At 27.2% G+C, this 25,975-nt stretch overlaps 1 protein-coding gene across 2 annotated transcripts in view; it reads right to left on the bottom strand.

The window, feature by feature from the left end:
- Positions 1–25,975, bottom strand: part of LOC107164650 (prolactin-releasing peptide receptor) — a 128,900-nt gene that overhangs the window by 35,661 nt on the left and 67,264 nt on the right. For both annotated transcript variants that reach the window (XM_089218744.1, XM_089218745.1), the window contains exon 4: positions 14,667–14,777. In XM_089218744.1, coding sequence (XP_089074870.1) covers positions 14,667–14,777 — 111 coding nt within the window. The remainder of the gene's footprint in view (positions 1–14,666; positions 14,778–25,975) is intronic.

The raw sequence follows: 25,975 nt of genomic DNA, 5'->3' as shown, positions 1-25,975 counted from the left end.
GTCCAGTCAGCCAATTAAGTCAAACCCTCACGCTTCTAATACCAAATATGACGACGCAACTTCAAATAAAAATCCAAATGACAATGTTACTCATGCTACTCAAGGTAAAAGAAATCTCTCTTCATCTTCTCAAACCTCATCGACAAGCGATCAGGTCAATATTATATCGCAAAATATTAAAAAAAAAAAAACCAAACTGTTTAAATCAACAAATCGGTTTGAAATCCTAAATCAACTTGACGAGCCTGACCAAAACTCGTCTTCTCAACAGCTGCCTGACGAACCAAACAATGATATCTCAGACGAAGTTTTCAAACCCCCAACTCCTATTTTTGTAAGGGGCGTGTTAAACTACTTAGACCTATGTACATCGCTAATTGAATTAATTGGTGTAGATAATTTCTTCTGCAAAACGTCTGCTGACCGTTTAAAAATTCAAACATCGAATCCTGAATCATACAGGGCACTTATTCACTTTTTAAAAGATCAAGAAGCGGAATTTCACACTTACCAGCTCAAACAAGATAAACCACTCCGTGTCGTCATACGTAACCTTCATCCAACCACTAATGTAGACACAATTAAAGAAGAACTAGAAGTTCGTTTGTTTGAAATAAGACGTGTTACAAATGTTCTCCACAAAGTAACAAAAATTCCACTTCCGCTCTTTTTCGTAGATCTAGAGCCATCAATCAAGTCAGCTGAAATCTTTCATCTGTCCTCACTGTTGCACACGAAAATCAAAGTCGAAGAGCCCTACAAGTCTAAAACAATCAGCCAATGTACAAACTGTCAGGAATACGGTCACACAAAAACCTACTGCGGTTACCCTTCACGCTGCGTCCGCTGTGGCTCAAATCACAAGTCCCCCGACTGTCCAAATCCACGCTCCGATCCACCAAAGTGTGCTCTCTGTAGAGGCGATCATCCTGCAAGTTACAAAGGCTGTTCCATATACAAGGATCTCCAGCGTGCCAAAAAACCATACACCAAAAGTAACTTTGTACCAACTAACACTAGATTTAATACCACAAATGTTAGAGATAGTCATCCAATAAATGACACCCACCCAATTCAGCCCGATTCTCATTCCCCCACCTATGCCCAGGCTACTTCTGGTAGGTCAGCTAATAATCCAACTCCTTCAACCGCTCCTGATTTAAATTCTACCATCACAAACTTCCTTGAGGATTTCAAATCACTGATAAATCCTCTAATATCCCTACTCACCAAAGTAATCGAAAAACTTCTTGCTAAATAAAATGTCAGACAAAGCTACAAATAAATCACTTTTAATACTACAATTTAATGCAAATGGAATAAAAAATCACGTCAACGAACTCCAAACAGTTCTTTACAATTCACGCATTGACTTAGCACTTATTACTGAAACCCATCTCACCAAATACTCCAACATTTATATACCAGGGTATAAGCTTTTAAAAACCGACCATCCTGATAACACGGCTCATGGTGGTGTCGCTATTCTCATAAAAAATGCTATTCAATTTCAACCTCTTCCACATTTTTGTTTTAATTATTTACAATCCTGTTCCCTAATCATAAAGTTAAATAATATTCCTATTACTATTGCGGCCGTCTACTCTCCTCCAAAACATAAGATAACGTTTCAAAATTTTACTAATTACTTTAACTCTGTGCATAACAATTGCATTATTGGTGGTGACTTCAATGCAAAACACCATTCCTGGGGTTGCCGTGCAAACAATCCGCGTGGTCAGGTTCTTCATAATTTTGTAACTAGAGAAAATCTTAAAGTCCTTGCTCCACCAGGCCCAACATATTGGCCGACCTCAGCACGTAAAAACCCAGATATTCTAGATATTTTCATCACAAAAATCCCAAACAACATTCACTGTACTACGGAGAATATACTTGACTTAAATTCTGACCATTCCTCAGTACTGCTAACTCTTAATGTCTCTCCTCCTCTTCGACAGGAATCCCCGAAATTATTTAACCATACTACTAATAAAATCAAATTTCATGACCTTGTAGACCAACAAATCAAATTAAACATTAAATTAAAATCCTATGACGACCTGGATCTAGCTGTTTACAATTTCACAAACCTCATTCAAAGTGCAGCTTGGTCATCTACAGTCACCTCCCTCAAACTTTCTAAGACTCCTGCTATACCAGTCCACATTCGTGAAATCATTGTTGAAAAACGTAGGTCAAGGGCTCTTTACCAGCGAACCCGCTTGCCTTCACACAAGCAAAAATACAATAAATTAGCCAACCATCTAAAAAAATTGTTAGCTAAACTCAAAACTAAATCTTTTGAAAGCTTTCTAACTAATCTCTCTGCAAATGATGGTAGTCTTTGGAAAGCAACAAAAAATGCATGTAAAACTAAAGCCCCTAACGTCCCAATAAAAAAAAACGATGGCAGCTTTGCTATATCTGATACAGATAAAGCTGAACTGTTCAAACTCCACCTATCTGAAACTTTCCAACCTCACCCTGATATTGCCTCTCCAAATAACATCAACTCTGTGGAAGAGTTTCTAAACTCCCCACTACCAGTTGCTCTCCCTGTCAAACATTTCACTCCGAATGAAGTTAAATATGCTATTGATAAATACCCTCTCAAAAAATCTCCCGGGTTTGATCAAATTACTGCTGAAGTTGCCAGATGCCTGCCAAAAAAAGCGATCATCCACCTCTCACATCTATTTAACTCTGTTCTTAGGCTCTCATATTTTCCTTCCCTCTGGAAATTCTCGATTATTATTCTGGTTCCAAAGCCCAATAAACCTCCTGACACCATTTCCTCTTATCGCCCCATTAGTCTATTACCTTTTTTCGCTAAAATCCTTGAAAGACTTTTACTTAAACGTATTCTACCATGCCTAACTGTGAATTCCATTCTTCCCAACTCTCAGTTTGGATTTCGATCTACCCACTCAACAATCCACCAAGTTCATAGAGTTGTAGATGCAATTTCTTATGCTTTAGAAAAAAAATTATATTGTACTTGCGTTTTTCTTGATATCTCTCAAGCATTTGATAGGGTCTGGCACCATGGGCTCCTTTTCAAATTGAAAAAATTTTTACATCCTGTATACTTCCTGATCATTAAATCATATCTTTCTGACAGATATTTCAGTACTCGTTTCGGTGAAACCCTCTCCAGTATAGCCAAAATATCGGCAGGCGTTCCACAAGGTGGAATTCTTTCGCCTGTGCTCTACAACATCTACGCCTCTGATCAACCAACCTCCCCGAATACGCTAGTCGCCGACTATGCTGACGATAAAGCTATAATCTCAATAAATAATGACCCGGTTATTGCCTCCCACCATCTTCAAAATCACCTCTCCCTTATGGAAGAATGGTACACCAACTGGCGGTTGAAAATAAATCAGTCCAAATCCATACATTGTACTTTTACCCTTAGACCTCCTACCTGCCCAGCTGTCTCCATTCATGGCATCCCTATTCCAAACTCACAAACAGTTAAATATCTTGGACTAACTTTAGATCGTAGATTAACCTGGGCCCACCATATTAAGTCTAAACGAACAAACTTAAACGCTCGTTTACGCCTTCTTAAAACATTTATTAACAATAACAAATTCACTAATATCAACTCAAAACTGCTCATATATAAATCTTTAATCAAACCAGTCTGGACTTATGGAATAGAGTTATGGGGTAATGCAAAAAAATCAAATATAAACAAAATACAAACTTTTCAAAACATAGCACTCAGGAAACTTCTAAACGCTCCTCCTTACGTCTCAAACCACACTATTCACACTGATCTAAAAATGAAACTGGTACATGAAGAAGCTATAGATCATTACCAACGCTTCCACAATCGTCTTTCCTCAAATAGCAACCCGCTAATACGTAATCTTGCAGTCCATACTATTCCTGGTAACCCACCCAGACGTTTAAAACGTAAATGGTGTCGCGACCTACTTGTTCACCCCCCTGCCCTCAACTAATCATTTACAGAGTATCAGTTGTTTAACTAATTATTCTAAAAAATAAAAAAATAAAAAAAAAAAAATTTAAAAAATTAAAAAAAAAAAATCAATCAATTTGAGTGTCATTAGTGGATGACTTCTCACGTCAAGCGTATCATGTTGTAAATTCTCTAACCATATAAACTTATTGTGCCCCTAAGGTATAGATTGTTTATCTCAAATAAAGAAAAAAAAAAAAAAAAAAAAAAAAAAAAAAAAGCTAGAAATTCATAAAAAATGTTCTTTTCAAATCTAATATTTTAAAAATTAATACAAGATTTCTTATGAGTTTGTCAACCTTTATCATTAAATAAATATCCACCAGAAAGTCAAATTAAGTTTTTATGAGCGTTTGAAATTTAAATTTTTACAACATTGGATTTTCACTAGATTTCTCATTTAGCGATTTTCTTATTTTGGTGTAACTCTAAAACAAATGACCGCATATACTTGAAATTTTCACTGAATGTTTATATAGGAATTTTCTATATTTGATAACGTTTTAAAAATATTTTGATTAGTTTTGAACTGTTTACTGACATTTTAATTTTTCAATTTTTTTTCTATTAATGTCAATAAAATTGTATTGGTTGAGTCAAAAAGCTTCAAAATTTAATATAAGGCTTCCAAAGTTCCAACATATTGTTTCAATAGCAGTTGAAAAATATTAAAAATATATAGGCATGGGGTTTTTTTTTTATAAGCATTTAAAGTTCAAATTATGACTAAATACGTAAACATGACGGCAATGTTCAAATTATCTTAGATAAAAATTCACAAAAATTTTTCTTTCCAAATCTAAAATTTGAAAATTTAATTCAAGATTCCTTATAAGTTTGTACACCTTAATAAAAAAAAAAAAAATGTCCTCCGGCAAGTCAAATATTTTAATGAGTATTAATAATAATTAATAATAATCTATAATATATCCTAGACATATAAACCGTCTCCGCTCAGAATCGTTTTTCGTATACTATATTAATATTACTATGATATAATATTGGATTCAAATTTAATTCCATCGTAATGGATACCCACTTGAAACCTACTGTACAGCAGAGCGATATCCACTTTCCCGCTTTCTAATTTGTTGGTTTCATTCTGTAATGTATAAAAATGTTATGTCGAGTTAAACATTTTAGATAGGTAATATTCATATAGCTTATAGCCCATTAATATTATTTATATTTATTCACAAAATACAAATTATATTTTACAAAATGACTTTGGATAAAACGATTCGAGATTTTGCTCGAATAATACTTAATAATAGGTATAACTAAATAACAAAACGTTTAAGAAAAAAAAAATGATTTTAAAAAGGTATTATTCGAGTTCTAATGAAGTTTATAAAATATAGACAAAATAAACTTTCAGCTTTAATTCTCAAGTCTTTATCGTTTATATTCGCTTTCATTTTTAAAGTAGTTATAATAATATGATATTTTTTAAAAAGCATTTGGTAAGAACTTAAAAGTGAATTCTACACAAATTCATTCTACAAATTATATTCCACAGACAAATTATTAAAAATATAGTTGACTTGTTATAAAATTATAAAGGAATAATTAAAAAAAAAGCGGGTAAGTCGTGGATGTCGCTCTGCTGTACAGTAGGTTACTGTAATGGATGGGATTAAATTTGAATGCAATATATGATAGGTATCATTGTATACGAAAAACTATTCTGAACGGAGATGATTTGTCAGTCTAGGATATATTATATTTAAATATTGTCATATATTCTATTTTGAAACAAATATTTTATTTTTCAATTAAGATGAATTTTGCATATGGCATGGTTAATCAATTAGTGTAGTTATCATAATTTATAATACCTTATATTATCATAGATATATGAATACCTGGTTTGAGGATAAATCGTTATCAATACGCGATTTCATAAAAATTTAAAACTCAAAACATTTTTCCTATAATGACGCTTCAAATTTTCTCTAGAACTATTTGAAGCAAAACTTATGGAAAACTTGGTGTTAAATTTTATAACCTTATATATAAATACAAACAAAATTATGAATTTTGAACTACAAAATAATTTGCAAATATTCATGGTTTTGACGAATTTTTGTCAATATTTGAAATTCAAATGCTAATAAAAATTTAATTTGAATTTCCGGTGGACATTTTTTTTGTGATAAAGATTGACAAATTTGTAAGGAATCTTTTATTAAATTTTCAAATCTTAGATTTAAAAATAAAATTTTTTATGAATTTCTAGCTTATAATAATTTGCGAATTTTCGTGATTTTTACGTATGTTGTCAAAATTTAAATTTAAATGCTTGTAAAAAAAAAATGTGACTATACATTTCTTCAAATATTTTAGGAGGCCTTGTATTAAATTTTCAAATCTTAGGTATAAATGGAAATTTTTTTATGAATTTCTAGAATAAAATAATCTACGAATTTTCGTGATTTTTACGTATGTTGTTAAAACTAAAATTTGAATGCATGTAAAAAAAAATGTGGCTATATATTTCTTTTATTTTTCAACTGCTATTGCAAAACTATATTATGAGCCTTGTATTAAATTCTCAAATCTTAGGTATAAAAAGAAAAACTTTTATGAATTTCGATCTAAGATAATTTGAAAATTGCCGTAATTTTTACGTATAAGTCAATATATGAACTTCAAATGCTAATAAAAAAAAAAATCATGCCTATGTATTTTTATAATTTTTTAATCACTATAAGAATAAATTATGAGGAACTTTGTATAAAATTTTCTAATATTTTGATAGGACCATAAAAATTTTATCGACACTTCAAAAAAAAATTTTCAGAAAAATTGAAAATTTCAGTTGTCTATAAATATCTCAAAAAAAGTCAAAATATTTTGAAAAATAAATCATGTAAAGAAAATGCCTATCTAAATAACTGGTAAAATTTTTCAAGTATCTATGACTTATACTGTTTGAATAATAACAAATGTTTAAAATCGTTTGAAGATAAATCGTTATCGTTACGCTATTTCGTAAAAATTTAAAATTCAAACGCACTTAAAATTTTTCCTATAATGATGCTTCGAGTTTTCTCTATAGCTACTTGAAGGAAAACTTATGGAAAACTTAGTTTTGTATTTTTAATCCTTAGTTATAAACGCAAAAAAAATAATGATTTTTTAACTTCAAAATTACTTGCAAATTTTAGCGTTTTCGACAGATTTCGTAAAATTTTGAACTGTAAACGCTTATTAAAAAAAATTGTGACTTACAATTTTTAATTTTTTTTAGCTACAATAAGAAAAACTCATAAGGAACTATGGATTAAATTTTCACGTTTTTTTGGTCGTCCAACATTTTTTTACCGACACTTCAAAAAAAAATTTAAAATTTCAGTGGTCTATAAATAACTCAAAAAAGTTAAAACTTTTTGAAAATTAAACTGTATATAGATAACACTTACATAAACATTTGGTGAAAATTTGAAGTATTTACAGTGATTAGTTTTTGAATTACAACCATATAAAAAAATCGATTTGGTCAAAAACTGATTTTGCGTAAAAATTCCCGTTTTTCTGTCATTTTTTTTTTGTTTTCTCGATTTTTTTGAAAACAGTTGGAAAATGTTTACTTTTGACCTCTATAATGCACCAAGGATCTTCAATTTTACATCGGAAACCACACCCAATGTTTGAAATCGAAGCATTATTTCGACTAGTTATGCTGTACACAGACATAAAAAAAAACACACATCATTGTAAAATCAATACATTCATCACTTCGTTCAGAATCTAAAAAAATTATAGGTAAAATGTAAGTTTATCATATTATGATATATATTATATTGAATTGATATTTTCGGATTCTATTAAATTAAATATTTTTTTTTAATGTTAACTTAATAATAGTGAGAATAAAATGTAATTATATCCACGTAAAATAAATAAATTTACAGTTATTATTATTTATTTTATTATTTTTGCACTTTTATAATAATTCATTATGTTCAAAATTGTATAGTAAATCAAGCAGAGTATATATATTATATACTATAACAAATAAAAAGTGGTACAATTAAATTTTTTTTTTTTAAACCGATATTTTCTACAAAATACAATGTAGTTTATATATTACGTATAGAGTCGACTATTAATGAAACTATTATTATTATTTTTTAATTAATATTCATTCTACTTGAGTGACCTAACCCTAAGCACAAGTCATAAAATTAAAGTACATTGTTTCAACCGCATACTTATATTGCTTATATAGGTAATTATATGTACTAAATAATAATGAACAAAATTATTTATACAGGGAGATACAACACTTCACCAGGCATGTTCACCCCATTTTTAACTTAAATAATTATCAACTTTTTAAAATTCAGATTTTTAGAATTTAAAGTAATGATGTTAGTGTCCTGTAATGGTAAAATTTAACTTTGCTTACTAAGGCGTAAATTTTACTTCCATTTAAGAATTGTTATGCTTTATTCCACGATAATAGATTTAAAAGTTATAGCAACTGATACTAAAATATTCGCATTTTAAAGATTATAAAAATAGTGAGAGAACAAAGAGTATTAACACAGGTACCCTACATACAACATATTTTTTATATTTAATGTAATCCCGCTATTTAGGTAGGATTATTATTGGTGGTGTATAATGTTTAATAACTCAGAAACTACCCATTTGCTTTTCTATTTAGATGCATAGATATTTAAAAAAAATCATCTTCTCAACAATATATTTATTCTAATAAAAGAATAGTTTTCATTGAATAAATAAATTTTTAACTCACAGCTCACCTAACGGGTTTTCTTTAATGGTATAAAAATCAGAATTGATGTCTAAAAAATAAAGTCTTCTTTTTTTTTATTGATCTATTTTTACAACCCAGCATCATAGGCCATTAGTTACAGTTTTTTTTTTTTGTAGATACTTTTGTAAAATTATGTAATTATATTTACATTATATTTGGTCTATTAAATTAATTGATTTAAAAAAATTTATTATTTTCCTGTTTTGAGCGGGATCCAGACCGAGTAGTGAATCAAGTGTTTCTGTAATGTTGAAGTTTATTCGTTCCTGTTGATAGAGTTGGCATTCCGTTAGTATGTGCTTGATGGTGAGGGGAGTCCCACATCCTTCACATGTGGGAGGTTAAATTAAATATTTAAGTTTACTTAAATACTCCAAAAATCAGAATTTGAAAAAGTATATTACCAAAAAATAGGGTAAGTCATGATAATAATAATAATTATAATAACAGTAGATAGGTCGAGATACTTAGTTAACCTAGTTATAGTTTCTATAACAACTAAAGGGACTATATTAATTTAATGGAGATAGGCACATGGAAACGTTCAGTCGTTCTATCTGACGAAATAACAGGAATATGAAACTCAGAAGGAGATATTTTACAAATTACACAAGTTTGTTCATTTAACTTAATGAGAGACAAACCACTAGACAAACACACATTAAAATAAACGTTTTCAATTTCACATATCCGAACAAATCTGTCAAGCACTTGGACCAAACCCAAAGGATGTAAAAAACAACTTAATTTTATTCTTAAAAAAAAAAAAACAGAATTGTACAATTTAATTTAATGTAGAAAATGTACACTTAAAATACTAAAAATGTTACACAAAAAAATGTCTTTTACTAATGGCCTAGTTGCCTATGTACTTTGATCAATAAAAAAAAAAAAAAACAAACGTTTAAGTTGTTTTAAATTTGTATTAGATAATTCATATATTTTAAAACGAAAAATAGATGGTTGTAATATTAAAATAGAGAAATTATTAATTAATGTTCCACATTGCCATTATTTAACTGAAATATTTTATGATATATTATATTATAGTTAAATATACTGAATATTATAATTGCAGAACTTAAAAAATTTCTTTATAATATTAGTATAAGGTGTAATCATTACCAAACCACCTTGATAAGATGAAAATAAATTGGAAAAAATTCAATAAGTGGTTCCTTTTATTGAAAAACAGAGTTACTAGTTTTGGTAATAATGAAGAGTTATACATTTTATACTTAAAATGAGTTTTAAACAAATATTCAATAGAATGAATTAAATTAAAAATTGTTTTGGTATGATATTCAAATATGAATGGCGAATGCATTAAATATATAAGAATAATTTTTAATACAAATTTTTAATATATTTAATACTCATAAATAATTTATTGATTATAATATGTAACCATATACCTAAATGTATTACAATATTACAATATTAGAATTGATATTAAGTATTGTATTAAGTACGGATATTTATCATGTGAACGTGACTAGAATACCAAAAAATTGTATTATATTTTAAAATAAGTGACTATAGTAAATCATATTGTTTGTTTATTTAATTGTTCTAATATATATACTAATTAAAATTATTTGTATTTTATAATATTATAAAAGCTCGGTAATAATAGAGCCATACGTTCAGAAGTTGATTACATTTGATGAAGACAGATTATTATTATGACGAACAAAAAAATAAATATAAAACAATCGTATTGCTTGAAAGACTAGAATTTAGTTAGCGCTATAATTATTTTTCAGCATTTTGAATATAATTTTTATCCATTAACATGTTTTTAGCATAAACTACAAAAATATTTTCCGATACATTTGTATCATTAACATTATTCAATATTAGCTATATATTAAATGATTCGCAAAGATTAGTTAAATGAGCGAGGATAAAATACAGTTTTATAAAGATCGAATTTAAAATTTATAATAATATGCTATAAATTCTTGCTATGTGATACATCATTGCATCATAATACTAAATATATAATTATAAAGCTATAATTCATAGAGAAGTCTATATTATAAGAAATATAATATGATTTATGGTGGTTGTGAAGGTGGTGACGGTGGTGTTGTAGTAACACATCAGTGTTGTGCCTATGTTAATTGTTATGATACACATTAATAATAATTAGCAAAAAGCTATGCCTGTTGTATAGGTGAAGAGATCACTACAATTACATAGTATTTCTGAGTATATCATATATGTTAATATGAAAAATTTTCAATAAATTAATAATTTGTAGAAATTGACTGCTTTTAGAGCAACAAATCTATGTCAACTAAAATATCTAGTATTAGATTAAATTTTGGTATGGAAATTCAAATAATGTTTAAAAGAATATCTTCGCACTATTTGTTTTCTATCTCTGCTCCACGCTCAACATAGACAAAACGCATTTATGCAGAATTATTTTTCTATGATTTTAAGTAATCTTAGAGTAAAATCACCTTTTCCAAAAAAAGATATAAAATAATATTTTTGAGAGAATGGCATATAGATATTATATTTTATTGTTATTTGATTTTATATTCAACTATAAAAATAAACAAAAAATTTTTTTAATTTTAATGATTTTTAATTATTTTAAGGCAATATTTAGACAAATAAATATGTCGTTCCCTCAAAAATATTATTTTCTTTCTTTTTTGTAATGGGCGATTTTACTTAAAGATTATTTAAAAATGATTCTATGTAAATGCGTTTTGTCTATGTTGAGCGTGGGCCAGAGAAAGAAAACAAATAGTGCGCTAACATCCTCTTAAATGTATTGTTGATATGCGTATACGAGTAATAGGTCAATAAACGAAGCATTTTGAGGCGTGGCCTCGCGAAATTTAGTTGGAAAATAATATGTACCGTTTCATACTATTTGATATGATATTAAACATATTGCACCGGTATATTTATACGTTATTTTACTATAATTTAAATAGCTATATATATTAAATTAAAATATTACTTACTAAAATCGTGAATTACGAAAAATATACATGAGAATCGCCAATCATGCTCACCCCATTTTTTCCTTTATTTTTATTTTATTTTATTGATAACAAAACCCGCGTGGGCAGAGAGTACAGTATATAAGTTAGAAATAACATAATATGAATTACTAAAAAACTTTTAAAAAATTAGCAAGTAACATAATAACAGTTTTTTCAAATTACGATTATCATCGAAAAAGATAAGTCAGATAGATTATCATTTCAATAACGTAGGATTCTACCAACGAGGCCATGGGGAACCAAATCGTATAAAATAAAATAAGGAATTATGCCTTGTATTAACTGAGGGGGCTCTAAGGCCAATAAGACTCAACAGCCCAGGACAATTAACATTCCCATTAAATAACTTGTATAAAAATAAAAAGTCAAAGTGATTACCTCTTCTACCTAGAGAGGAAATTTTACATTAGTTTTTCCGACCAATTTAATAATGAATTCATTCAAATTTTGATTTTTGAAATTACATACTTAAAGATCATTTTTCAAATATTTGAATTTGAGTTTTCTAGTTCAAAATTTGATCAAATAATTTCTCAATCATTAAAATATTTGTACTAAAAATTATTTAATACCTATTTTAAATAACTGTATTATTAAAGTAAAAAGAGGTTTATCATTCTTGGTAAATCACTCTGTATAAAAAAATATGATGAAACGTGTAAAAAAAATTGTGTCATTTTACTATTTCAGTATACAATAGTAAAATTTTATTTAGGTATAAAAAAAAGTGAAAACAACAAAAACGTTTAAACCCTTACAGTTATTTAGATACAAACGATGTGATTTAATTTTTAATTTTTTGTTTTCACAATAATTTAGAGATTGTAATTCTCCTTCTTTGATAATTTCATTTAAAGCAGAATACTCAAATTTGTCATAAGAATTATTCAAGGACATTTTCAAAAGAAATGATAAAAAAATTTTAGAATTTTTTCCGCAAAAGTAATCCAGGTATTATTTAAGTTATAGAAATTGTAATGTATTATATAAATGGCGTTACTTTTATCGGTCACGTATAAAAATGAACAATTTTAATTTAATTATATTTTTCAACGTAGACTACAGTTTTTTTCAGGAACTTTACATTTTAATTCTATAATTGGTTAATAAATTAATTTCAAATAGGTTAATCCAGTTTATCATTACAGTATCAAACTATCAATTTAAATATAGCAACGAAGGTACCGTACAAAAGAGTGCATAGGTTTGTGGTATAAGCTTGAAATTAGTCTATTTCGAAAATTTCATTGTGTATAGAAAACAATTCTAATGATAGAGAAGTGTAACGATTGTCGTCATCGACATCGTACATTAATCCATACGTTGATCATAGCTAATATGCTGAGTGTTAATAATAACAAGGTGTACATATGTATGCAATATATATTATGCTGACGCGACGTTTAGCACACGCCGTGTTAATAACCGACCGGGACGGCTGACTAGTAGGGTCGATAGTAGAGTAGAGTCGATGGTGGATGGAGAGACAGGCTAGAGTCGTAAGTCGATAGTTGGATAACAACCCGAAGAAGACCCGTGGACGACCACCTCAACCCACATTGGATATCGACACCCAAGACACACCATGGCCCGATCGGTAATTCTCAGTTATAGTTTATATAGGTATGCCTAACATACATATTATTAATTTATGTTTGATATATTATAATAAATTTATAAGATTCGATGTTGTAGTAATAATAATACATAAATATTTAATAATAGTTACACATATATAAACACGTTGAGTACTTTGCTTCACATAAGGTAACCCTGATTCCTAACGATAATACCACACACCGAGGTCAAGTCCCGGAGACCTCGTTAATATAAACAGGACGTTACAGAAGTAATAAAAAGTTTTTTAAATTTCAGAACTCCATTTTGTAAACATTTGAATTTATATCTAAAATAAACAAAATTAGTGCATATTTGATTTTTTTAAATAACTATAAAAACAACGAAACCCATGCAAGGAGTTTTGCGAAATTATAATTGATATCTGCTATAATTTCACCACATATTAGTATAAGGCATCGCAAAACGTATTATAGTTGCCGTCTTGCCGAGTCGACATGTTAATAAATTACAAATATTTTATTATAATATTATAATATTATCCGTTAAAAATGTCAATGACAACACAGTTTACGATGTACAAGCGATTTATGAACTGTAATTACAGCTAATAACCTATCAAGAAGTTTGTTAAGTAAGTTGTCCGAATTGTTCAACTGAATGTAATTTAAGGAGGTTGAATGTTTTAGGAAACAGTGTATTGTTGGACTAGAGGTATGCAAGTAAGAAAGCACAAATTTCTTACTAAGATAATCGGGAATGTCAAAATTACCACAAAAGATCAGAGCACAGCTGCAAGGATTCAATCAAATAACAGAATTAATAGAGGAGTTGGATAGAACTTATATAATATATATAGCAGTAGATTTTGGTACAGGCTAATATCAGAGGCACATAATCAATAATACGTAGGTACCATTAATATTTTAATATATTTTATGATGTGATACTAATTATGCATCATTTAGTACACTAAAACTAAATTAACAATTAATAAATTATTATTGATCCAAAGTTTACCTAGTATTATATAAATTATAAGCACTATTTAAGTGTTCAATATTTTTAAATATTGAGATTTAAAAAAATTAAAATTTTATTATAATATTTAGATATTTAGATTTTTTACCAATGACCGTTCACGTTCATCATGTGAATCGAAACATTATTGAAATAATTTTTAGTTACCTATGCATGTGACACAGAAATCTACACAAACTAGCACTATGATTGAAGTCACATATATATGTATAAAATATATTAATATACTAACCTTGGTGTGATCTCTTGAGAGTAAAATACAGCGGGAACATTCATCAAATCACGCAGAATATCTGACATTTTGGAGTAAAGATAGCCCATAGACACTAACGGAATCAAGTATCTGGAAATAAATATTTAAAATAAATAAATACATAAAATTACAAAATCAAATTATGTACAATTGTCTTTACTCTGCATTAGATAAAGCGCGTATGTTATGTACCTAATACATTTATCAGAAAATATTTTATCTTCGAGTGAAATATGTTCTCGATGGGTGGAAACAGAATGGATATAAATGCACTGGTTCTTGATTTTTGAACACTACTGCAATACAGCTATGATTAAATTATAGACTTGAATAGAATTCAAAATAATAACCACATTTAATTTAGGATATGAAAACAATTTTAATTCTATTTTTCATTTAGCGTGTGAATAGAATTTTAATAAAATATTTTTATAATTAATACGATAGCATACGTATACAATGTAATTTTATTTACATTGATTAAAACTTTTTGCAAGTAATACATTTTTAGTAAATATGTAATACAATAAAATAAAAACTTATCAAATTAATTTATGTACCTATAGGGACAATTAAATTACATCATACGCCGTTGCCGTTTACCCAAATTAGACGTGTTTATGGTTATTTTATCCCTTTTTATAAGGCTTGAAATTTCACAAACTATAAAAAACTAAAGCTGTCCATTTGAGTTATACTAACTTATTTTAAATATATTTAATACAGCAGACATTCAATAAAACTTTTAACTTTTATCGCTGTAAAATAAATACGTTTTATAATAAATTACTACATTATAATCTATAACTTAACAATTGAATAGAGTTTTTTTTCTTTATTTTTTTAATTTTGTAAATTCGAATTAAAATGTTTGTTGCGTGCATTGTATCAATCACAACAGGAGGGTTGCAAGTGGATTGACATTAATTCCGTTTAAATAAAACATAACACCGCGTGTAGAATTCAATTTATCTAGGACAGTACTTGATAATATTAACCCCCGATTGGTCGGATGCTTGTTGTGACACATTAAACAACAATTTATTTATTTTAAAGTTGCGGGCGTAAGTTGCCCTCATCAATATAATATTATTATAACATAGTAAGTTAGTCAACCGTGGATGAGATATCTGTAAAATCCAGTAAACGCGTTTACGGTGGTGCACTATCATTCTAGAAAATGATTAATGCATTATATGTATTCCAAATTTTGGGACGAACTCTGTTTTCGACACCTATTAAATTATCCCGAATCGTACATATACAATATACATGAATACATTATTAGTATTTAGTGAAATCCAAATATTTTCGTTTTAAAATAATGATTGAGAGGTACATACATGATAAATATAAGCACCTTATATTATTAATAAAATGATTACACCATTTCGTAAAATATTTAAACATAAATACGTTTACCGTAAGTTTGTAACTAACATTATAATTCTTATAATCAAAACATGTAACCGAGACGTAGATATATTATTATATGAAATACGAATTTGTTATAGATTGCATAGAAAGACTAACTAATTTAAGACGACGATAAAGTGATGCATATTTAAAATTATCGATACTTATTAATAGTAAATCTTTTTGAAAATTTATGTTAATCGGTAAAAGTTTTGTGTGACTCGCAATTAGCATATTTTAATGTTAAACTGAAATTACTTAGGTACATTCGAACTTAAAGGTAATAAAATTATCCGTGATTTATCGTTACGACATTTTAGAAATTACCGAACAATGGGTATAAAAATATTACCTTTGTTATATTTAATATTAAAACTGTCAGCACAAAATTGTAACTGCTGAATATAAATCGGACATATTTTGTACATTTGAACGAAGGACACAACATAATAATATGTGGTCGTGACGTACAACTGTCGTCTTCTGATCAATATCTACATAATATGATTAGTTTGTTTCGGTATATTTAAGACCTATATATAGCTTTAATACGTTTATATAATTGTAAACAAAAAGTTTTTGATTGAGAGATTTGTAATTATTTTACTAAGAAAGCTTACATTTATTTTATTCTGATGTCATTAAAATAAAACGTTATAAACTAATTTCAGCAACTATAATGTACCAATTAAAACGTATAAAAAGGTTTTTGATTCATGTATGAGTTTTTTTTCAAACTAAAATTATCAATAATTAAAATTGTATTCTTTATTTTTGTGTTATATTTTAATCATATGCTTAATGTTAACTTGGTAATAAATTTCCTTCTCTTATTAGGGTCTTATAAACTACTAAATTATTTTTTTGTTTACATCAAACATATATTTTCTAATACCCCTCACACCACATGCTCATGACCTATATGCAAAAATAATTTAGTATAACACAAAATAAAAAAAATTGTGAAGAACCTATATGTTAATTCATTGTCTCTTTTTATTGAAAAAATAAATTTAGTTTTACTATTAAAATATAGGTATTTACCTTAAATAAAACAAAACAAACCTGTTTTAAAATTAAAATAATTATTTTAGGATTTTTGAAATTGATTGTGATTAGTTTTAGTTATTTTCAAACTCATAGGCGCAACTAAGGGGGTGCTTCAGCACACCCAGCCTTTAATTTAGCACTCCCAGATCAAAAACACCAAAAATGAAAAAATCATATGAAAAAGTTTTTTTTGTTTTTCGTAAGGTTGTTTAAATATTGAAAGATATATTGTTAATAAAATTACTTCTTCAGAAATATTGGAAATATATTCCAATTTCACTAATAAAAGAAAAATAGTATATTATATGTATATCATGTAAGCATAGTATTATTGCCTAATCTTTGAGATAGATTGTGCCTCATGTAAGTGACTGCTAAAAATGTAAATTGTATAATTATTTTGGCATCAGTTATTAAAAAAAAAAAATATTATTTATCTGTTTATACTAGGTCATTATTTGAATCACCTAAATAATAATATACCTAATGTATTTATGAGGTAAATATTAGTGTGCTTATAATGCATTTAAGATTGGTTATAGTAATTATAAAATTAAAGTATGGTACTTGGGGTGTGGGGGCGTAGCCCCCACGGGTCTGTTTTACCTACATAATTTTAGTACCCCCAGTGTTTGGCCTCTAGTTGCGCCTATGTTCAAACTACTACTTAAACTATAAAATACTTATAAAAATCTATATACTTCTAACTATATAGGTACAAAGACTGTGAATTTGGGTGGCAGTATTGTGCTAAACAGTTCCCACCCGTTATATCTAACCTGGTATAAAAAAGAAAAAAAAAGGTACGAAGACTGTAGGAATGCATTATTTCAGCTAAACGAAATTCAAAAACAAAATAAATCTAGTTAAAAGTGAGTAAAATTAACTATGATTTGTATAACTAACTTGAAAAGTTTTAAATTTTATGTCAAAATATTATAAATTATAACTGCAATACAATTAATTTTACGTAAAACAATAAAAGCTTCCTGCGAAGGTCGGAAGGTAGTTGTAGAATAATTTTCCACTGGTATTTTCTCACGGATTTACGTAATAATATATGGTGTAATAACTAATAACTTATAAGTGATTACGAGTTACGACTATTATAGTAAATATTATCTTTAAAAATGTACATTAATAAGAAATTATTTTAGTGTTTATTTTACTACGTCGAACCATAGTACATACATGCATATAATGTAGATGTTGAATGTGAATTATGTGTAACTATCAGAGATAGACATCAAAGAGTGCCTTGTAAGTCACACTGATGAATGTAAAAGCGCTAAAAAAATGTGCTTCATTAAACTTTACAAATAATTTCTACAAATATAGACAATTAACCGTATGCGCGTTTAAATATACATAAAAGAACTTGGTTAACTAAAATGTAAATAAAAAATCTTTTTTTATCCACGCTATGTTGCATTTAGCCTACACATTTAAAATGTATTTAATACTTTGTTATGCAGTGTCTTAAGCCCTCTGTAGACTTCAGTCGTCTCTGTAGATAAAATTATTTTAAAGTATTTTTTGTATTATTATTATTCATTGTTAAGCATCAACAACTAAGGTTATTAGCTTACAACAATATAAATATTAGTACAAATAATAAATAAATACATAGAATTCACTAGATTGCGTTATATATATATATATATCAATATATTTGAGAAATAAAATAATTATATGACTGTTGTTCTCAATGGGGTACAAAGCTACGAAAAGCTAATTCTGGTTTCCACGTGATTTCGACAATGCACACTGAGGTGTTTAATTGTAAGTGGTTCTTCACAGGTTTGGTATAGTGTTTGTTCACAAAAGTATTATTATAATCAAATTATTTTGTTTTGAAAATGCATCGCTACACATACAAAACACTTAAAAAACTTGTTCTGTTTACCACGTTTTTTATACGGTTAGGTAATTTAAAACAGAACATGAGGCTTATTGTTATTTTTTTTCTTGTGCGTATTTGGTTAGTATCTATGTGCTATGTGTACAACAGTAGAAACGCAATCACGCAAATTGATTGCAAATTAAATGGAATTTGTTTTAGAACTTAAACTTCGATCACATAATTGTAAAAAAAAAAAAAAACCATTTTGTATACTTAGGGAATTAGTAGCCTTTTTGAGCCATCATAGTCGATGACTGAAGGCTAATAAAAAAAAATATATAAAAAAAAAATAGTAGCCTTTTTTTAATAAACCCAGTGTAATATATTATTCCATTTGTTGAGTGATTTATGTAGCACAAAAAGCATAAATTGATACATTTTCACTAATATATATTGTTGTGACTGTTGTGAGAACAACTCAATAATTGTGAAGTGAAGAATGGTATAACAATAGAGCTATAAAAACACTCTATGTCTATATATAATATTTAGCTGGGAAATATAAATGTTATTTTAACATTTTAAGCGAAAAAATCTAATTGCTCGACCATATTATCACTAAAATATTTATTAAAGTATTTTAAAATCGTATTTAAATTTAAACAAAATTTATTTTTATTTTTATTTATTCAGTATGACATAGAATAGCACGATGGCCTATTAGGAATATACATTTAAATCCTTCTACTTCAACCCGTAAGTTAGGTTAGGTAGTACTTTATACACAAGTAATTAATTTAAGACAAATTTTGTTGGCAGAATACCCAGAAAATCAATCTTAGCTTATCACAAGTCAGGAGTTCTTTAAATTTACCCATGACACATGTCACTCTAGCTAGCTTCGAACTAAACGAAGTAAAATCAACTTTAGTAAACTTCACCCTGAATCGGAAAGATTGTCTTCCACTAATTTTAAACAACAAGTAACAATCCTTTGTCAAACTTGAACTCAATTAAATACCTAGGAATATCAATCGACAAAAGAATCAATTGTAAGATCGTAATAAAATTAAAATAAATCAATGTAAATTACGCCTCCATTTAATTATACATCATTCAAATTTAGAAACAAGCAGTCCAAAATTCACTCATTGGTCATTGGAAGCATTACAGATTAAGGATTACAGGGATTAGGTTACGAGCGACTGACTTCTGATTAGTGGAGATCCCTGGTATGTCTCTAACGTAGATGTATATATAAAGACATACCATCCCCTAATTTCAACACTCAAAAACTTAGCCCACTAATACTGTAAAAGATTTCAACATTATACAATAAATTTACTAGGTAATCACAATAATTCTCTTTTATCTCATTAAAATGTTTTCTTTATATATTCTAAGAAATCCCACTAAAAGGCTAAAAAAGACACATTAAACACATGATAAAATAAATACTAAATCACTTCTCAAAAAAAAATTAATACTATATAATATACACCTCAGGCGTTCTCCCTCTCTTGTGTATTTGTATATATTTTGTTTTTGTTCATTTTTCATCTAATTTATCAATTTTCATATTAATTTGACTGATTTTAAATATTATTAAAAACGAAACATTTAATTTAATTTATAATAATTTTAAAAAAACTTAGTAAAAAATGAAATGTTTGAGTGTTTTATACTTATACAACGACATACTAATATATAATATACATGTATATTTATATTACATTATTTCTCATATGTATATATATTGGAAGCATTAAAAGCCTATGACCTTTGTTATCGAGGTTTCATTTAAAATATATAAATCAAATATACAGGTTGTCCCGTGAGGATTTACTCATTGCGATATCTTCCGAAATAATGGTGATATCAAAATTCTGGTTTTGTAATAAGACTCACAGGGATAAGAACTACAATTATTTCATATTTTAATTTATTTTATTGTTTTGGTAAAAAAGTTAAAAAATATATTTTTCATTTAATTATTGCCAAAAACATTGATCATAGCATTTTTGTAGAGTTTATTTTTTTGAAAATATTGACATTTGAAAATTTTATTTTCAGTAACTTCCTGATTTTTTTTTTTAAATTTTAACAAGAAATATACAATCTGCACCCTTGGGTACAATATGAATATGTGATATAATATTTTTTTTTTACACGAAAACGTGAGGGAAGAAGCCATCCTATTTTTTCATTAATAATTTTTTATTTTATAAAATTTTAATTTATTAATTTAGTAAATCACGACACCATTTTCTTTTCAGTCGTCGTGTGGGATTGCCCGAAATTGTGCTAGAAGCTAAATTGGATATAAGGGGATTAGGATGATATGGAAGTCTGTTATTGAATCTTTTGTAATATGTTATTGCTTCATCGTGAACTATTTTAATATTTGAATTTGTGTGCAAACTGCAGAGTGTAGTTGGAGACATATGGTGGGGCGTTATGATTAATAAATTTCCTGATTTTTAATTTTTTTTTTTTTAGTTTCGATAAAAGTTGCGAATTATTTAACACTGTAATGTTATCAAACATGTGACCCGCCGCGCTGCGCGCATTTCCATACAATCAGCCGAATACTTTCTAGTTATAAACTATAATCATATATTATATTTCTTCAAAACAAGAAAAAATATTAGAAATCAGGAAATTAATGAAAATAAAATTTTGAAACGTCAAACGTCAATATTTTCAGAAAAATAAACACGACAAAATGACTAACTATAATTTTTTTGAAAATTATTAAATAAAAAAATATATTTTTTACATTTTTTACAAAAACATTATAATAAATTTAAAAATGAAATATTGTAGTTCTTATTCTATTATAAAACCAGAATTTTGATATCTCCATTATTTCATGAGATATTGCAATGGGTAAATCCTCGTGGGACACCCTGTATGAACTGAATATATTATTTTTAATATTGAGTGATAGATTTTACCGGCGTCGCGGGCGTAGATATTACACCAGTAATTATTATTATTACTATTATTTTTTTTTTAAATTTTGGTGCAAATTGATTTTTTTTTATGTATTTTTTACGAGATTAAAATTAAAAAGTATTTATTATATACTCCGATGAACGGAAAAACATTGATTCATATACAAGTTTTTGGTTGGCGCTGTTTTTATATAATGACTATAACACCAAGTGTTTAGCAAAATACTATTTGTTTATTTGATAAGGTTTGGCTTCCTTGCAACTGTAATACAAAATAAACGTACCTAGCAAAATAGTTAAGTAAATAAATATAATTGAATAAAGATCAGGTAATCGATATAATTTTCAGTTACTTTTTGATCGCTATATGGAAACTATAACGATCAAAAAAGAAATGTTTATATCTAACTCAAAACATAATTACATTTAAAAAATACATATTTAACTAAGCTCGTACAACTATTGAAATCTATCAATATTTAACACAATAATCGAATCTTCTCAAAGGTCTTATAAAATAGTTACCTTTTCTTTTAAGACTTCTGAGCTGAACATTTTTTTCTTGATCACAAGTATAGAAATGCATTATTAATATTAAGAGGAAGAGATGAAAGTGAGAGTGACTATTAAAGTTATTTTTACGGTATTAATATCTGATTAAAGTTGAATATGTTGACCAATAAGTAATACACGACTTTCAAAGACTAAAACCCGTTACGTTTAAACGAGTTTTTTAATGTTCCAATTAAGAATATTAAACTTTCACGAGCTAATTAAAACAAAACAAATTTTAATTACGGTTATTCCAGATAATTTTACCGTCGTTAAAAAAAATAAAAATAAATACATTTAAAGGTTATATAAAATTGAGTCCTTTAAAATAATGTTAAAGTACTTTGTTCAGTGTTTTTAAATATATTTTTTTAAACGTCTAAAATGTATTATTTTAGGTGGCAGGGTGTGCGGTTGCACCCCTTACTTTTAGAATGTTAAATTGGCCTGCACCTTGCTGAAGCCTAAAATAATGCACGAGCCACGAATGCACAATTATTTATATGATTAAAATCAAATTGTAATAACCGGTCTATAATGTGTGGAAATAATTGAATGCAAGATAATATACATATACATACGTATGTCTATTTTTATATGGCCTGGTGAAATTTCAAAATGGCCTGCTTGAAACTTCGCACACCCGAAAAAAAACCTGAAATTACGCCCCTGCTTCTAACATTTGGAAAATTCTTGTTTCAAATTAATCAGTCGAAATAAATTTATTGATTAATATTATGCAGCCACGTTGTGTATTCGTAACTACTTCCTAAATGATATGAGTTTTACAGCATATTAAATTAAATGGCACATTAATTATTGATCACAAGCCTAATCCTAATTCCCGACCTATTCAAAACTATCTAATTTATTTATTAAACTCAACATTTACTTAAACTATTCAATAGGTCTGTGTTAAACTATTGTAACAATTTATGTTTATTATTTAGATTTATCCACACTATATACACATTTAAGTTAGATATTTTTCGTGATTTATTATGTAATTAATTTTTTCCGTAGTTTGGATCTTTTATTTTATATAATATGCGTGTAATAATAAATATCTTTATGTTATTTTTCGTCATAAATAATAAAACTGTTTTATAATGTACCTACCTATACATTAGTATGAATAATTAGACTACGGATCGGCCACACCAAGATCACTCACAGTTATTTAATGAGTAAAAATGATCCCCCGATATGCACAACTTGCGGCACGTACCTATCAGTTAAACACATTATGACTGAATGTCTATCATATACCGATTCAAGACTGGAATCAAATCTTCCTGAACACCTGGCAGAATCACTCGGTCACAACAACTCTTCAATCGCAGTCACATTCAACTTTATTTCTTTGGCAGAACTTCAAAACAAAATTTAAAAAAACAAAGTACACTTATTCAAATGTAAATACTGTAAATTTTAGATGTAAATAACGGAATTCCATTGTTCCCAATGGCCGATGTCGCCGAGGGTTTATTCTTAATAAAAAAAAAAAAAAAAGTATGAATAATTAATTTGAAATATAAAGAGAAAATTTAAAAAAAAACACCCGTGTTATATTAGTAAATACTCGTATTTTATAATTCTTGGTGTACCACTGCACCAATATAATACTATATCAAATCGTAGCTGATGGTATTAATATATTTCATTATAATTTATGTTTAAAATAAATAAAAAAAATAGAAAAAAAACATTTATCATTTATCATATAATTTATGCATAAGTAATATACATAACTAAGAGTAGGTAATACCCTACTAGGTATGTATAATGACTACGTTAATTGAAGTAACTGTTTAAAAAAAAAAAATATCATTTTTCCAAAAAAGTTTTCATTAAATATATCATATAACACAGTGAAGTCATGATTAACATCAGTACCTCTAGTAATTCATCATTAAAATAAATTTATTATTTTTTTAATTTTACAATGTTTTATATCATATTATTTAACAAAAACTGCTAAGATGTTATTTGACATATAATGACATATTATTGAGTGCTTCATCTCATTTTTCTTAGAACAAGTATAACCTATACCCAGGCTCCAGTCTATTAACCAAAACTACTTAATACTAATGGATATAACAATAATTTAGCTAGTAAACATTAACATGTTAAATTTGTACATACAATTTGGGTATTTTAGTTATTCAATTAATTCGAAAACATTTCGACTTTGAGTAATAAGCTAATAAAATAAGTACTTAAAAAACATTGACACTTTGATAAAATAATATTTTTTGTAATTATACTTCGAAAATATTAATTCTAGCCGAAATAAATATTGGGTATAACAAATAATAAACAACAAATTACATCAGATTCAAATTTTATTGAGTTTTAGTAATATATCAGTATTTAATGTACTCGATTTTTGTTAATCGTAAATCATTTCAACTAAAGTATTTAGTTTGATTTTAGTTTTTATTATTTAATTTTATTATATAAATAATATTCACCGTCATAGTTATTATTACCTAAATTATCCTGTGAACAATGACGTTATTGTAGTTTGAGTAGAAAGCATTGATTATTTATAAGTTGTATTACTATTTTTTTTTTTTTACTTACCTACCCTTAAAATAATTTTTTATCGTTTTGTGATATGAATCCAACAATGATACCTATAAAGACTGAGCAATAAAATATAAGTGACCATCAAGTGGTTACTTAAAAACTTTTATGAGTAAACGACGACTAGCTAACACTTATTTTAAATTATACATAGCAGGGTAGAATGATAAACCAAAACCATTTTTCATTTATACAGACATAATATTGCATGCATTACGTTTATTGTCAATACATTAATACTAACCGAGTGAATATAATATAAATATATATTTCGTAAAACTGGATTATTATTATAGGATGCCTCACTATATGTTTGTATACCTCCATATTAAAAACGAGAATCAAGAATGCGATACTATGTATCATGGTATTAGCTACTAAGTAACTTATATAAAACATTTATTATTTACATATATGTATATGGAGTATAAATTTATATTTATTTACATTTACTAGCATTAAAAGTTTTGTTTATTTTTTATATTTTATAATTTATTATAATAATACAATTTATTATAACCACGAAAAGTTTTATCTATTGGTTTAATGGTTTAAAAGTATGTGAATTGCGTATTATTTATTATTTATCATACAGAAACGTCAAATATTTGTTTTAACTTTTTTTATTCTTTTTTTTCTACACAAAATATTATGTAATATCTATGTATATTATAAATGCATTGCAATTGTCCATAACGAGATACTTAAACAAAACGATGTTCATTAACTAATAAAATTAATTTGTGAATAACCCTAATTTAATCTATAGTTGGACCAACGCATAGATTAGCTAAGTATTTTCACTGAGTAATTTATTATGGAATTAAATATTGTTTATAAAAATAAAATAACAAAATTCTTCAATCAACAAAATGTGT

This window comes from Diuraphis noxia, unplaced genomic scaffold (genome assembly GCF_037042655.1).
Source record: "Diuraphis noxia isolate RWA-SAM2 unplaced genomic scaffold, SU_Dnox_SAM2 contig0002, whole genome shotgun sequence".
NCBI lineage: Eukaryota > Metazoa > Arthropoda > Insecta > Hemiptera > Aphididae > Diuraphis > Diuraphis noxia.
This window is presented reverse-complemented; position numbering and strand designations above follow the sequence as displayed.